Source organism: Phyllopteryx taeniolatus, chromosome 2 (genome assembly GCF_024500385.1).
Source record: "Phyllopteryx taeniolatus isolate TA_2022b chromosome 2, UOR_Ptae_1.2, whole genome shotgun sequence".
NCBI classification, from domain to species: domain Eukaryota; kingdom Metazoa; phylum Chordata; class Actinopteri; order Syngnathiformes; family Syngnathidae; genus Phyllopteryx; species Phyllopteryx taeniolatus.
In genome coordinates this window covers 36,875,407-36,889,669 of record NC_084503.1, presented here as the reverse complement: position 1 = coordinate 36,889,669, position 14,263 = coordinate 36,875,407, and the positions used below count along the sequence as shown (strand labels likewise).

The following is a 14,263-nucleotide window of genomic DNA, read 5'->3' as shown; positions in this document are numbered from 1 at the left end:
CTTTTGGCATTTACAGCATTATTGTCAAGTAACACAGAACTGAACAAATATGTATGATTGCTCATATGTCCGTATTGTCATAAGTTTACATACGCATGGAGAATTTGTGATTTATTATTTTTTAATATGACCGATGACTGAAGGACCATCTCATTATTTTCTTCATTTCTTATGTTTTGTTTCTTGTTTATGCTTTTCTGAAATGCCTTACAGTTTAATTTGAATCCCATTCGAAAATACAATGAAATGTGTTTTGCCTGAGCATTCATGGTCCACATCTTACGAATTCTGCCAGGGTAATCAAACTTACGAGCACAACTGTGAAGCATTCTCTCATTTACTAAATCAAAGTAGGGCTGCATTTCAAAATAAGAGCAAGTAAATAAAAAGTTAACATTTTACTTTTGTGTTTGCTCACTTTACGAACAACCTTCTTTAAAAATAAAAGTGGAGCTGAATTGTTCTTCTGGGATGAATAGAGTTGATTAAAGTCTATTAAAACTCAAGGGAGACCCCTACCTGGATGCTCAGAGATGACGTCAGTCCTGCCTTGTCTGCTCCTCCTTTTTTCTCGCTGCTCCTTGCGTCGTTTCTTTTCGTCACTGTTGCCCTGTCCTCCTCTGGTGCACTTCCTGACCTTACACTTCTTCCTCTGGATGCTTTCAGGACAGTGGTCCCCTCCAAACTGAGGTTCCAACTTCACTGTGCGCATCCTGATTGTGTGACCTTTCCCACAGGACTTATTACACTCGACCCACTCGCTCCACTCGGACATGACGCAGTCTATGGCTGACAATTGAACAAGACAATTAAGATGGCATGAGCAAGGTTAAATACAAGAAAACAAACTAATTGAGGGTGAGAGATTAGAATCCTGCTACACGAGTTTTTCATACAGTATTTTTATCATGCATCCTACCACAATGTCTCTTGCAAATTTTAAGACAATTTTAAAAAAGATATGCCTTTTGACCCTGGCTACTACTACTACAGCATCTTAAATTGAATACATTTAAAGTACATCTGACAGAGAATTATGGAATTGTGATTGTCAGCGAAAGCAGCTTGTTTTGGGTGGACTTCTTGCGAGAGCATGGAACATTAATTTTGGAAATAATGCCGCTTTGCTAAATAATGCAACAGAGGGCTAAATTTGACAGTCAAGTAGCTATACGCTGAGCCCCAAAACAGCATACTGCAGATCCTTGTTTTTTTTTTCTGGCTCTGTGTCCTGGTTTGAAGGCCAGAAAATAAAGTTGTTGAACTGAATCATTACGTGAGGTATAATTTAGTTGATTGACATTTTATTACAGGAAACTCAATTAATGTGATAAAGAAGTGAATATAAATGCACTTTAAATACTGTATATTGAACAACTGGGGTCAACAACTTCTTTTTTGGTCTTGTGTGCATTTAACTTCAATAAGCCTACACTCACTTGAGTGAGTAACCTGTACTGTACATGTAAAATATGTACAACTTACGACATTCCGGTAGCATGCACTTCTCCACCTGGTCCAACTCTTCGGTGCAGTCTCCAAGCTCAACAGGCGACTTGAGCATACGCTGGCGTGTTCTTAGACCCTTCCCACATGTGACGCTGCAGTCGCTCCAGTCAGACCACATAGTCAGCATGCACGGGATTGTATCTACACACAAGCGAACACATTTTACTATTTAAAAAATACACCGGCATCCCCGTTGTCTGATGAAATATAACTACTGTATACGCAACTGTACATTTTACATATTGTTTATTTGTTAATATCATGTGGCTCTTTGTATTCCAGACCATGCTCTGATAACTTTGTAGATTTGGTGATGTATCAATTATCGCAGAATCATTGTATCCTGAATGGAAATGCAATTAATCCGTTCCAGTCCCCCCCTCCCAAAAAAAAACCACACAAAAAAGACAAGTAGCAGTATATTGTAAAATATAGTCATAAAACCATAATAGAAGAGAATTTAAAGATATTAACTGGTTTTATGAAGTGTAATCAAGGCAAAAAAAATCACACATGCACACACGCATGCTGGTGTCATTTACGTGCCTGTACGTTTAAATGCGCCATGTGTCTGTCTGTATGTCTCTCTCTCGCATGCTCCTCGCGTAAATTCTTCAGGTGCTCGATCAAATTTGTGTTGAAGCATTTAGATGACGTTCCCCACGACGTTCTTCAGTTGTGCACAGACTGCAAATAACTTACGTGTTGTTTGTCTGAGACACCGCAAAATAGTCCCACACCGACAAAGTGTTTTTTCACCGACAAGATTGAAAAAACTTTATTGGCCGTCAGATAGTTACAGTACTGCGCAACAAGACACGTGACAAGGCTAAAAAATAAACTAGCTTTTGGATTCATACGCGACGAAGATGAGGAGTTAAATGTCTTGTGCGTAGCCGATCGATGACGTCATTAGATCGGATCGGCGACTTATGACATGAAAGCCGATCAGCCGATCATCATAAAATGCTAATTACCGGCCGATACCGATAACGCTGATCAGATCGGTGTAAAGTCTAAAGTTTTTAGTCCTAATTTTTGAGTAACACTTTGGCTTTCTGCCCTACTGCATTTTGATGTTGGTAATTATGGTGGTAGTTGGTGTAGTTAAGTGTTTTTTGAGGCAGCATTTGATGTAAAAAAATCTTGAGAACCACTCATGTAATGTGTTTGCTCCTTTACTCACGACATTCTGGCATCATGCACTTCTCCACTTCCAGAACCTCAGCTCCACAAATGGAACCATCTGCAGGAGGCATCTTCACCATGCGCTCCCTTCTCTTCATGCCCAGACCACAAGTGGCGCTGCAGGCATCCCATTCCCCCCATTCAGTGACCAGACAGCTGCTGGGAGCTGAGGACAAGCAGGGACAATTTGTTAAAAACTGACTGACGTCTCAGTTAATAGAAACTGTTTGGAGAAAAGGAAGACAAGTTTTCCTCATACAGCATTCCTCGTTGACAACACAATCTTCGGTCTCCTCCGTGGGCAGGGTGCATACTGAGCCGTCGTCTGGGAATTGCTTAACGTAACGTTCCCGGGAACGTGTTCCCTGCCCACATGACACACTGCATGGAGACCAGGTGATCCACTCTGACATCATACAAGTGGATGCATCTAAAGAATCAAATGGAAAGTGGAATTATATTTTCGACAAACTATCCAAAGTGAATCGCTCCTTCAAAAAGCACATTTAAAAATGTCTTATAACTCAGCCTGCTATGAATTGAAAAACCTCCCGAATAAACAACAGGTTCTCTCTCATTTATCTCCGACATAATGTATAGCAGCACAGTAATAAACTTTAGTTGTAACCCTTCACTTTGTAAACTGTAAAAAGGACGTAATAATCCACAACTCTCAATAAAACTGAGTGAGCGATCTAAAGCAGCTTCAGCAGGTGTCATCCTTCACGCTGAATATCCAGAATGATGACTTCATTATCTAATATTAGGTAAAGCTTATTTTTTTTCTTGCCCTCATCACTGCATCCCGGCCCCATGCAAGGCTCAAAATCCTGGGTGTGTGGACAAGGAACACTGAGATCCAACTGGGCCTTGAGCATCCTCTGCCTCATCCGCTTGCCCTTTTCACAAGTAGCCGAGCTGCAGGCTGACCACGGAGACCAGTTGGAGTAGATACATGTCTCGGGGGTGTCATCTGCTGGGTGAGAAATAATAGGACCATGATAAACACCCTCTGCTGCAAAAAGCAATGTGGATAGCCAAGTGTAAAAGAGAAATGGTTTAGATCCAGACCTTCCTCTTTCTCCTCCTGTGCAATATCTGCCACGATGTCATCCACATTATCTGGCACAACGTTACACTGCTCCCCCTGTGGACTCAAACATAACACGTATTGCTCTGTGGATTTTGCTTTTTTTTTGTTTCCTTTTTTGTTACCGAGGATATGAAAAGAAGGAGAGTAGTGAAAGTGTCAGCATCAAGATTTGTTAATAAGCAGACTGAAGCAAATGGTGACAGAAGAAAGTGATCTAAAATCCCCAAACCTGCCTCTAGATGCCACTGAAGGACTTCAGTAATTGAGTGAGATTGTGTCATCATCCATCCATTTTCTACAATGCTCCTGTTTAGCGTAGCAGGAAGCTTGAGGCTATTTTGGCTGACTTTGGGCAATCGGTGGACCACACGCTGAACTGATTGCCAATCAGTCACAGTGCACATTCATACTGTCACTAAATGGGAATTGAACCCACGCTGCTTGCACAGAAGTCGGGCAAGTAAACCAGCATACCTTCAGGGACCTAACGATAGTTTCACTTCCAATTAATTAGTTGTGCAAAGGTTGTATTGACATTTCAATTTGTTTCATTATTTTGTTTTGTATCAGAAAATGGATGGATGGATGGATGGATGGATCATCGGAAGCAGTCCGACCCAAGCTTTTATAGGGCTTCACCACTGTGGAATAAGCATCATCTTTACTGGCCAAATATGTTAAAACACACAAGGAATTTGTCCCCAGTAGTTGGAGCCACTCTAGAATTACAGAAAACATGCCACTCAAACAAAATATGCTTTTACGAGATAAACACATAAGTACAGAGTCATTAAAACATCACTTTTGGTTGACTGCTTCCGATACAATTACACTTGTGTTATTGTTACACTTGTCGAGTACTGTGTATAGGAATCTGATTTTGATATCTGTGTCACCTATTTCATTTCTTTAACACATTCACTGCCACTGACTGCTTTAGAAGTCAAATATCCATGTTAACTGAGAGGGCTGGCACTGAAGGAGTTAATATGTTTAATGTGTGCCACTGATGGTGTAGTGGTCTGAATGGTTGTCTGTCTCTGTATGTGTCCTGCGACTGACTGGTGACCAGTTCAGGGTGTAGTCTCCCTTTCGCCTGAAGTAAGCTGGGATAGGCTGCAGTGCCCCGCGACCCTGAATAGGATAAGCGGTGTACATAATGGATGGATGAATCTTCAATGTGTAAAAAAAAAAAAAAACGACCCTCACTATTCTTGGGGGCCCCAACAAACTCTTAGTTCGCTTATGCCTCAGGCTGGTGTTCCTGAAAAATCTGCCACCCGACAGAATTTGTGACCCCAGGGAGCGATGTTAGCCATGGCGTGCGGTTAAAAGCGTTTGAGAGTTCGACGGCAAAAGAAAAGAAGAAAAGTAGGTTGTAAACATTGTAAAGTAGGTTTCCCTAACATACCTTGGTATTCCCAGCTGTGGTGGGAATCTCATTTGAGAATATTTGTGTTCAGATGAAGGTGAGTCACAATTTATAATAGGGTAACATAGTTTATGCTGTTAACATTAAGTATTCTTCTTCTATTTCACTGTCGAACGCTCAAACTCAAACACACCCCCCCCCCCCTCCCCCCCTGGTGTCACAAACACCGCTCTGAGCAGAAGAAATCATGCAGCACAGTGAAGAATTGTGATTTTGGGTTATTTTCCTTCAGCTGCAACTTGGCGTTTCGGTTATTGTGGATGGATTTTCAATAAGGGGACATATTTTTCCAAACCAACTTTTTCTAGTATTTGGGATGTAATATTGTCCCTATGGGGCCTCAGTAATCATGTAAAATATGAATTAAAATCGTCCACACATTCCTGACTTCCAGACATTTTCTACCGAGAGGCCTGAACTCAGGTCATTTGAATTTCTCGAGCTTATCTACGTCACTAGCGAAGATCTCCGCCTTCCATTTCCCGAGCCAGTGCTGTCAGCATGACAAACACGTGTGCTCTCACAAGTGGGTCGTCTACGGGGAGGCAACAATCAGAGGAAAGGGGGCGGTCTTAGCCAAATATGGACAAAGCGGATACAAAACTGGGTCAAACATAAGTAGCAGTCATAGGGGCCTTTTCTGGACACTCGTATGACAAAAGCAAGGCATTTTATAAATTAAATTTACTTTTATACTAAGTTCGTGTTAAACATTTGCAATTAAAATACCCCCCCCCCAAAAAAAGTTACATTAAATTTAAAAAAAATCACAATAAATTAGGCAAGAATATGAATTGACTTATCAGAAAACTCAGTTTTTAAAGGGAATGTGTTCACCTTGTATTACAACTATATCTTTATATGTGTGGATGTTTGTTTTACTTCAACACTTAACACCACAGTATATAATATACGTTGCCTGTTCAAAATGTCCTCCAACACTCATAAAATGTATTTTCATTTGGGGCAATACAGCAGTGCAACCCACTTTTATTAATGCTCCCGAGTTTAACTTTGTGCTTTTTGACCACTGCAACACTTAAAACCTCCTCCTTTTTCTCCTCTCCATTTTGATGGTGTAAAAAGTATAATAAAGGGAAGCCAATTCCACTTTTATGTGAGTTCTAATTTGTTTTTAGTAGGAGCGGAATAGTGCATTAGGCTTGGGTAACAAAACAATACTGTGATGTACCTGTGATAGTCAAGTCATAAATACCGTGGTTTTAAAACGTTCAATATATGCATGATGAGAAAGGAACAGGTTGAATAATATAAGGTTATATCTAAGGTAAGATGTTTAAAGGATTTTTTTCTTCTGTTCCAAAGAGTCATTCAATTTACCTGCTGCTTTTTAATTTTTCTTCTTTCAGTCATTCCATAGCATATGAGCTACCAGCTTATACAGCAGCAGAATCAAATATTTAAGACTTAATCTGTCTTTGGCATCTGAAATTCAACGCTTGCATCATCTTTAGCATCAGACTGCTGCTACATTCTATTTGTTTTAATGCAGGCTTGTGACTAGCATGACAACCGACCTTTCTGGCAATACGTTCCACTAAGACCCTAGCCACAGGACTGATGGCTCCTCCTTCGGGGTCATAGAAAGGGCTCTGAGGGTGGTCCAGACTGGTCAGAGGACGGATCTTATCTTCAGGCACAGTTGGCTTGTTGGGGGACTAAAGGAAACAGAAATATGGAAAAAATAAACAACAATTCAAATAGCACGCCTGTCTAATTCACTGCCAAGAAATGCTGTTTCGCGCCAGTGCTGTATGTGGCAGCATCGTGCATTGAAGGTTGGCTGTAAACTGTAAAACACAGCAAGCTTTTTTTTCACAGCAGCGCCACCTGCTAGTACACATTGCAAATGGCATGTAACTGTGAAAAGTGAAAATAAATTATTGGTTCCATAAATTAACGTGAATCCACTCCAAAATGTAAGAAGGTCCACAATGCCAAAAGGTTTTGTGAAAAACTAGCACAGGTACAGTTGTGTTCAGAATAAATGAGTAAATATTGAAAACCCTTATAATGTCTTTTAAATGCACATTGCTGTCCAAATCAATATATGAAGAAAAGAATAACACGTTATTCAACTGTGGAACCAACTTCCTGAAGACCTGAGATTGGTTTCAACTGTTGGTACATGAAAACATTTTTTACAAATAAAAAATATTATGGCGGCACAGTGTATGACTGGTTAGCACATCTGCCTCACAGTTTTGAGGACCTGGGTTTGAATCCGGCCTTGCCTGTGTGGAGTTTGCATGTTCTCCCCGTGCCTGCATGGGTTTTCTCCGGGTTTCCTCCCACATCCCAAAAACACGCTTGATAGGTTGATTGAAGACTCTAAATTGCCTGTAGGTGTGAATGTGAGTGTGAATGGTTGTTTGTTTACAAGTATATGTGCCTTGCGATTGGCTGGCGACCAGTGCAGGATGCACCCCGTCTCTCGCCCGAAGATCGCTGGTATAGCCTCCAGCACGCCCCAACCCTTGTGAGGATAAGCGGTACAGAAAATGGATGGATAGAAAAATATTACTTCCTCTCCATCTTGCTTGCATTTTATGATTTGTAACTTGATAATCTATATGTTTTTCTTTTTATTGTATTATATTATCTTTTCATTTATCCTGAATTTATTTGGGGAGTTTATCGAAATGTTCACCTTATCATTTAATCTTGTTTTTAATCATTATTTATTTATTTGCCTTTGTAAAGCACTATGGATTTTCCTTGTGTACTAGTGAGGATAAGGGGAACACAAGATGAATGAATGAATGAATGAATCGAACTATACAAATATCCTTGCCTTACCTTCAAAAAATATGAGTCTTATTTTTTTTTCATAATCTCAAACATTCATTTATATACTGAAAAAATTTTGAATATTTAATTTAATATCAATGCAATCCTTTGTTATGCATATATAATATGGGCTTTGTAGAAAAGTCATTTTACCTTGCTACACTTTAATACAACCTGAGAGGAACATAAACAGGACAAGTATGTGTCTGAACAATGGATGCGCCAGATAACCGCTGATATGAACAAACGCACTTATGAATTAGCTTGAAAGGGTCTTTTACTGAAAATAGATCGGCAGAACACGCTATCCAAACTTATATGAACACGGCCCATGGGCTCAAGTCTTTTCTACTGCATTGTTTGATGCTTGCTGTCATGGAGTGTTCCTGAAATTGAGTGCTTGCTAAAATATTGATTCAGCAATTGATTCCATCTGTCCACCAATATACTGTAAGGAAGCAGCAGAAATTAAAAGCAAGTGAAATTATACCTACTGAACGCAAAGGCGAGCTAGAGTGGATCATTGAGGATTTCACCCATGGAGTCTTTGAGTTTGGTCTACTCAAATGCGCGCACACACACACACACACACACGCACACGCACACGCACACGAACACACACACATCTCTTGGTGTTGACATAAGGCACATAGTAAACGGCACTTCAAGGTGAAGACAGGAGAGGAGAATGTCCTTTTGGGATCTAAAATTGGACGGGTGATGACTTGTCTTGATTTGCTGCAGACTGGCGGTGCATATACGAAGAAATGATGCAGGCAGTGATTGTCAATGTGGGCAGGAGGCAGGTAGAGGAAGACAAGGTGGAATGAATGACAAGGTCAGAATGCTGCTGAGAGAGGGAGAGGACAAGAGGAGGAGTAGTTTTATTCAGGGGGAAGAAGTGGAGAGGGAAGTTTTTGTGACTTCAGTGGTTTGATAAGGTCTGGAATAGTGTGAAACGAGCTTTCAGTTGAGAGTAGAGGCCATAAAGGACAAACACCAGTGTCCTATCGGTGGCAATAATATCTTTTATGGGTCAGATCTTTCACAATGATAGATCAAGGAATTTGCTGTAACTGGATCTTCAAAAATTTTTATATTTTGTTCCTCTGTCCTTTCTTTGTTGGTAAAAATACTATATATGCCATTTTACTGCTAGTGGAAGTAATAATACAATATCCAATTGCCATAACATGTTCTTTTAAGTGCACTCGTTGATAAGCTCCACATATTACACACAAAAAATATGTGAGAAAACAACAGCTATCATTGATTAAATTTTTCCAACCTCATGAGCGACTGGATTGCCTTTTTCAATGGCCAGGTCAATCACCTTCAACATTACATCACGCTTTAAGAATAATGTGTGCGTGTGTGAGAATGTATGTGTGTGTGTGTGTGTGTGTGCCCTTGAGCACAGCAGATCTGAATACCGATTCAGATGGTTCAGTATATGTGTAGTTGATTTTAAAAGGTGAACAGTTAACACTTCAACATGGAGTTCATTGAAAATTCATGAACAGTAAAAACAATTTTGATGAGTTGAAAAGAAGTTACCAAAGGACAAGAACATAACGGTACGGGAAATGGGAAAATTCGCAAATAGCCACCTGTCGGGGCCTCCCTCGGCCCAGGCTTTCTTGGGCGCACCCCACCTATCTCCCACTGTTTTTAATGCACCACATACATACAGTACACGATTTTTCATTTTTATTTTTTTTGTGGGGTGGGTCGAAGAGTTTCTGACCTTTTCTTTCGGATCAATACTAATAACTGCAGAGGGAGTATATCAAACGTCTCTGTTGCATGGCAAAACTCTTATGGATTAAAAAGGCATATAGATCCACCAAATTGCTTGACTAAGCAGTTAAATAGGACAGGTAAAAAAAAAAAAAAACATAAATACCAGGATATCATCATCATCATCATAAAAAGGACTAGTACATCAACACCAGTAATAATCATAATTGTCAAATTTATACATAAATACAATTACAGCAGCTGAAATAAGTATTTAACATGTCACCATTTTTCTCACTACATATATTTCCAAAGGTGCTATTGAGAAGAGAATTTCACCCAATGTTGGGAAGAACCCAAGTAACCCATACATACAAAGAAAGAACAAATACACTCAGAAATTAAGTTGTGTGTAATAATGTGAAAGGACACAGGGGAAAGTATTGAGCACGCCAACTATCCATCCATCCATTTTCTTATACCGCTTATCCTCACTAGGGTCGCGGGCTGCTGGAGGCTATCCCAGACACACCAACTAGTATTTATTTAATACTCTGTAGAAAAGCCTTTGTTTGCAATGACGCCTCGCAATGACGTATGGAGAAACTATCCATCCATCCATCCATCCATCCATTTTCTGAGCCGCTTCTCCTCACTAGGGTCGCGGGCGTGCTGGAGCCTATCCCAGCTGTCATCAGACAGGAGGCGGGGTACACCCTGAACTGGTTGCCAGCCAATCGCAGGGCACATACAAACAAACAAACAATCAGTCGCAGTCATGCCTACGGGCAATTTAGAGTCTCCAATTAATGCATGTTTTTGAGATGTGGGAGGAAACCGGAGTGCCCACGGGGAGAACATACAAACTCCACACAGGCGGGGCCGGGGATTGAACCCGGGTCCTCAGAACTGTGAGGCTGACACTCTAACCAGTCGTCCACCGTGCCGCTATGGAGAAACTAGTTGCTTCCATTGCTCTGGTGTGATTTTGGCCCATTCCTCACAAGCTCTCTTCAAATCTCGAAGGTTCCGTGGGCTTCTTTTATGAACTTTGCCTTTCTGTTCTTTCCATAGATTTTCGATTGGATTCAAATCAGCTGATTAACTGGGCCATTCTAGCAGCTTAATTTTTTTCTTCTTTGAAACCAATTCAGAGTTTCCTTGGCAGCATGTTTTTGGATCATAATCCTGCTGAAATGTCCACCCTCGTTTCATTTTCATCATTCTTGTAGATGGCACCAGATTTTTGTCATGAATGTCTCGGTACATTTGCCCGTTTATCCTTCCTTCAATAATGTGAAGTTGACCTGTACCATTTGCTGAAAAGCAGCCCCACACCATCATGTTCCCACCTCCAAACTTCATTGTTAGTATGGTGTTTTTAGGGTGATGTGCAGTGCCATTTCTCTTCCAAATGTGGTGTGCATTATGGCATCTAAAGAGTTAAATTTTGCTCCCATCAGACCGGACTATATTCTCCCAGTATTTAACTGGCTTATCCAAATGTTCTTCAGCAAACTTTAAACGAGCTTTGACATGCTTCTTTTTTTTTCAGCAATGGGGTCTTGCGTGGTGAGCGTGCATACGGGCTATGGCGACGGAGTACATTACTCACTGTTTTCCTTGTGGCAACAGTACCTGCTAATTCCAGGTCTTTTTGAAGCTCTCCACAGGTGGTCCTTGGCTCTTGGACAACTCTTCTGATTATTCTTTGCACTGCTCTGTCAGACATCTTGCAAGGATCACCTGATCGAGGCAAATTTATGGTGGTATGATTGGCTTTCCACTTACGTATTATGGTCCCAACCGTGCTCACTGGAACATTCAGAAGCTTAGATATGCCCCTGTAACCAATGCCATTGTTATGTTTTGCAACAATTAGTTTGCGATGGTTTTGAGACACCTCTCTACTCTTACCCATCATGAGATGTGTCTTTACTCACACCTTGACAATAAAACCTTCTTGTAGGCCATCAATTACGACTGAACCAACTGATATTCATTTGCAGTCACAAGGCTGAGTGTATTTGTTCTTTCTTTGTATGTATGGGTTACTTGGGTTCTTCCCAACATTGGGTGAAATTCTTTTTGATTATTGATAGATTTTAGTTGTTATCTTGGCTTTCCATGCTTTTTTGCACCTCCCTTTCTTCACATTTTCAACACAGTCATTTCACATTATTACACACAACTTAATTTCTGGTCTTATTTGTTCTACTTTCGTTGTGTGTATGGATTACTGGGGTTGTTCCCAACATCTGGTGAAAATTTCATGTCAATATATTTCGTGAGAAAAATGGTGACGCGTTAAATACTTATTTCAGCCACTGTATATCCCACTGACCTCATATGACACCCCACTGTCAGTGCCTGCATCCCAAGGGATGAGATCTTGGACCACTTTTTGAGCCCATCCACACTCTTTTGTACACAAGTCTTCTGCAGACAGACCCACGTTCCAGTCGGGACTGGGCCCCAACATGGTGAGGAAGGACATGAGGTGACGGGTTCGGTCAACCGAGAACTCCGCTGACGGTGCAGCCCGCCTAGGGGAGAGAATGAGAAATTATGATTTGGGAATGCTCTATGAACCCCATGAAGCTACTAAATAAGATTTAGCCCTAGTCTACAACATCCATAGAGGTCAGTTACCAGTCAAAATACAAAACACAACTTCTTCAAATATCGGAAAAATAAGTATATGGATGTATATTATAATAAGGATTGCAGTGACCAATCAATAACTGCTTTACAGGGACTACACACTGTCGTCTGTCATAGTTTTCTCATAGAGTTTGGCATCACACTGAGATGGAGAGTTCTTCACAGCAAGCCTCTGACCAGTTCTATGTACAGAAGATGACAAAAAGACAGCTCTCAACAATGCAAAATAATCATTCACTGAAGCTTTGAAAAAAATAATTCTCTGACTCATAATTAAAAATGCAGTTTAAAATAGAGTTTTATGAGACTGAGCACATCAGTGGCATCTTATTGTTGCGCCTCGGTACTCCAGCCTATGGGGAACAAAAATATCTGCTTGTCTCCCTTGATCGATGATTGGCAGCTAAACTAATTAGAGGGATGTACAAATTAGAATTGTAACAATACTTAATGTCATATATACAGTTAGCAAGTCACTCTTTTTTCCACCTGTCATCTTATTAACGCATTTGACTTCAGTGCACTCAATTCTGTCCTTGAGCACTCTTGCTAATGATGGCCCCTGAAGGCAAGTAACAGCCTTCATCCCCTGGGAATGTGTGACTGGAGTCTACACTCAGGCGCATTTTTCTCACCAAGTACTGGAACTCTGACATTTATCTTCCGCACCACCTGGGCTCCACAAGAAACCACTGACAGCAAAGGAGAGACAGGGCGAGGCTGGTCACACACAAGGAAGGCGTTAATCACAGCAGACAACCTCAGCAAGCTGCGTTTGTTATTCCAAAATTCTTGGTAGCCTTGCCCGCGGCACAAGCTATCTACTTGCAAGTATAAATTTAGGTGAACATATTTGATCAGTTTGTTGCTGAAAGGTGAGACAAGGATGGTGCACTTCCCGCAGATTCACCGCACCTTCCACTGTGCTCCGGTTTGCTTATTGAAGTAGCTGAATGCCAGAGCACCAAAAAAGTGGATGTGTGCAGGAATTCTAATGTCACGATTTGAATAAAATTCCCATCTTACTTCAACACTGTCGGGAAATTGAAGTTCATTTCCATCAACGCTGACTATTCACCAGTCACTTTTTAGTAGACACTGGGTCATTTGGTGTGACCCCAGTGAATTGCATAGTTAGATTTTTCATCGTTTTTGCCTTCAAGACTTTTTCCCGCCAATCAAGGCACAGTGACACGAAGGTGTATGAATTATATATTTTATAACACATGACCATTAGATTTTCAGTCTTCTGGTAAGACTTTTTCTGGGATTTTTGTTTGTCTATTCATCCTAAAGAACCTTTGTGAAGTCAGAAATCACTGATATTGGCAATCTCTGTTATAGTTCATCCCAAAGGTGCTCGATGGGTCTGAAGTCTGGGCTCTCAGGTTCTTACACACCAAACTTATACAAGTGTGCCTTGGTTATGCACTGGAAACAGCCTTCCACAAACTGTTCCCACTAAATTGGATTTTGGGTCTTTCTCACAACGAATTGAATGGTTCTCGACAACCACAGTTGTTTGACAGAGTGAATAAAAGTGCACAGCAGGAACAGCGATTGTCAATAAAATTAAGTCCCAGTTGCATCAAGAAGTTCAAAAGTGTATTGCCGCACATGTGGAGAAAGCAAATGATTCCCCACCATATACTGACAACTGAAGTGAACTTTGTTATTTTGCACTTTCAAAGTATAATTTGAGCGGCACGGTGGGTGACTGGTTAGAGGGTCTGCCTCACAGGTCTGAGAACTGGGGTTCAATCGCCGGCCCCGCCTGTGTGGAGTTTGCATGTTCTCCCTGTGCCTGTGTGGGTTTTCTCCGGGCA

At 40.9% G+C, this 14,263-nt stretch overlaps 1 protein-coding gene across 2 annotated transcripts in view; it reads right to left on the bottom strand.

Moving 5' to 3' along the window:
- The window catches only part of spon1a (spondin 1a), an 83,468-nt gene that overhangs the window by 5,116 nt on the left and 64,089 nt on the right, over positions 1 to 14,263 (bottom strand). The window contains exons 8-15 of one of the 2 annotated variants that reach the window (XM_061766046.1): positions 12,118 to 12,319; positions 6,761 to 6,901; positions 3,769 to 3,844; positions 3,488 to 3,673; positions 2,957 to 3,127; positions 2,696 to 2,863; positions 1,486 to 1,650; positions 520 to 789 (exon numbers count right to left, since the gene is read on the bottom strand). In XM_061766046.1, coding sequence (XP_061622030.1) covers positions 520 to 789; positions 1,486 to 1,650; positions 2,696 to 2,863; positions 2,957 to 3,127; positions 3,488 to 3,673; positions 3,769 to 3,844; positions 6,761 to 6,901; positions 12,118 to 12,319 — 1,379 coding nt within the window. The remainder of the gene's footprint in view (positions 1 to 519; positions 790 to 1,485; positions 1,651 to 2,695; positions 2,864 to 2,956; positions 3,128 to 3,487; positions 3,674 to 3,768; positions 3,845 to 6,760; positions 6,902 to 12,117; positions 12,320 to 14,263) is intronic. The other variant, XM_061766047.1, reaches the window with a different exon arrangement.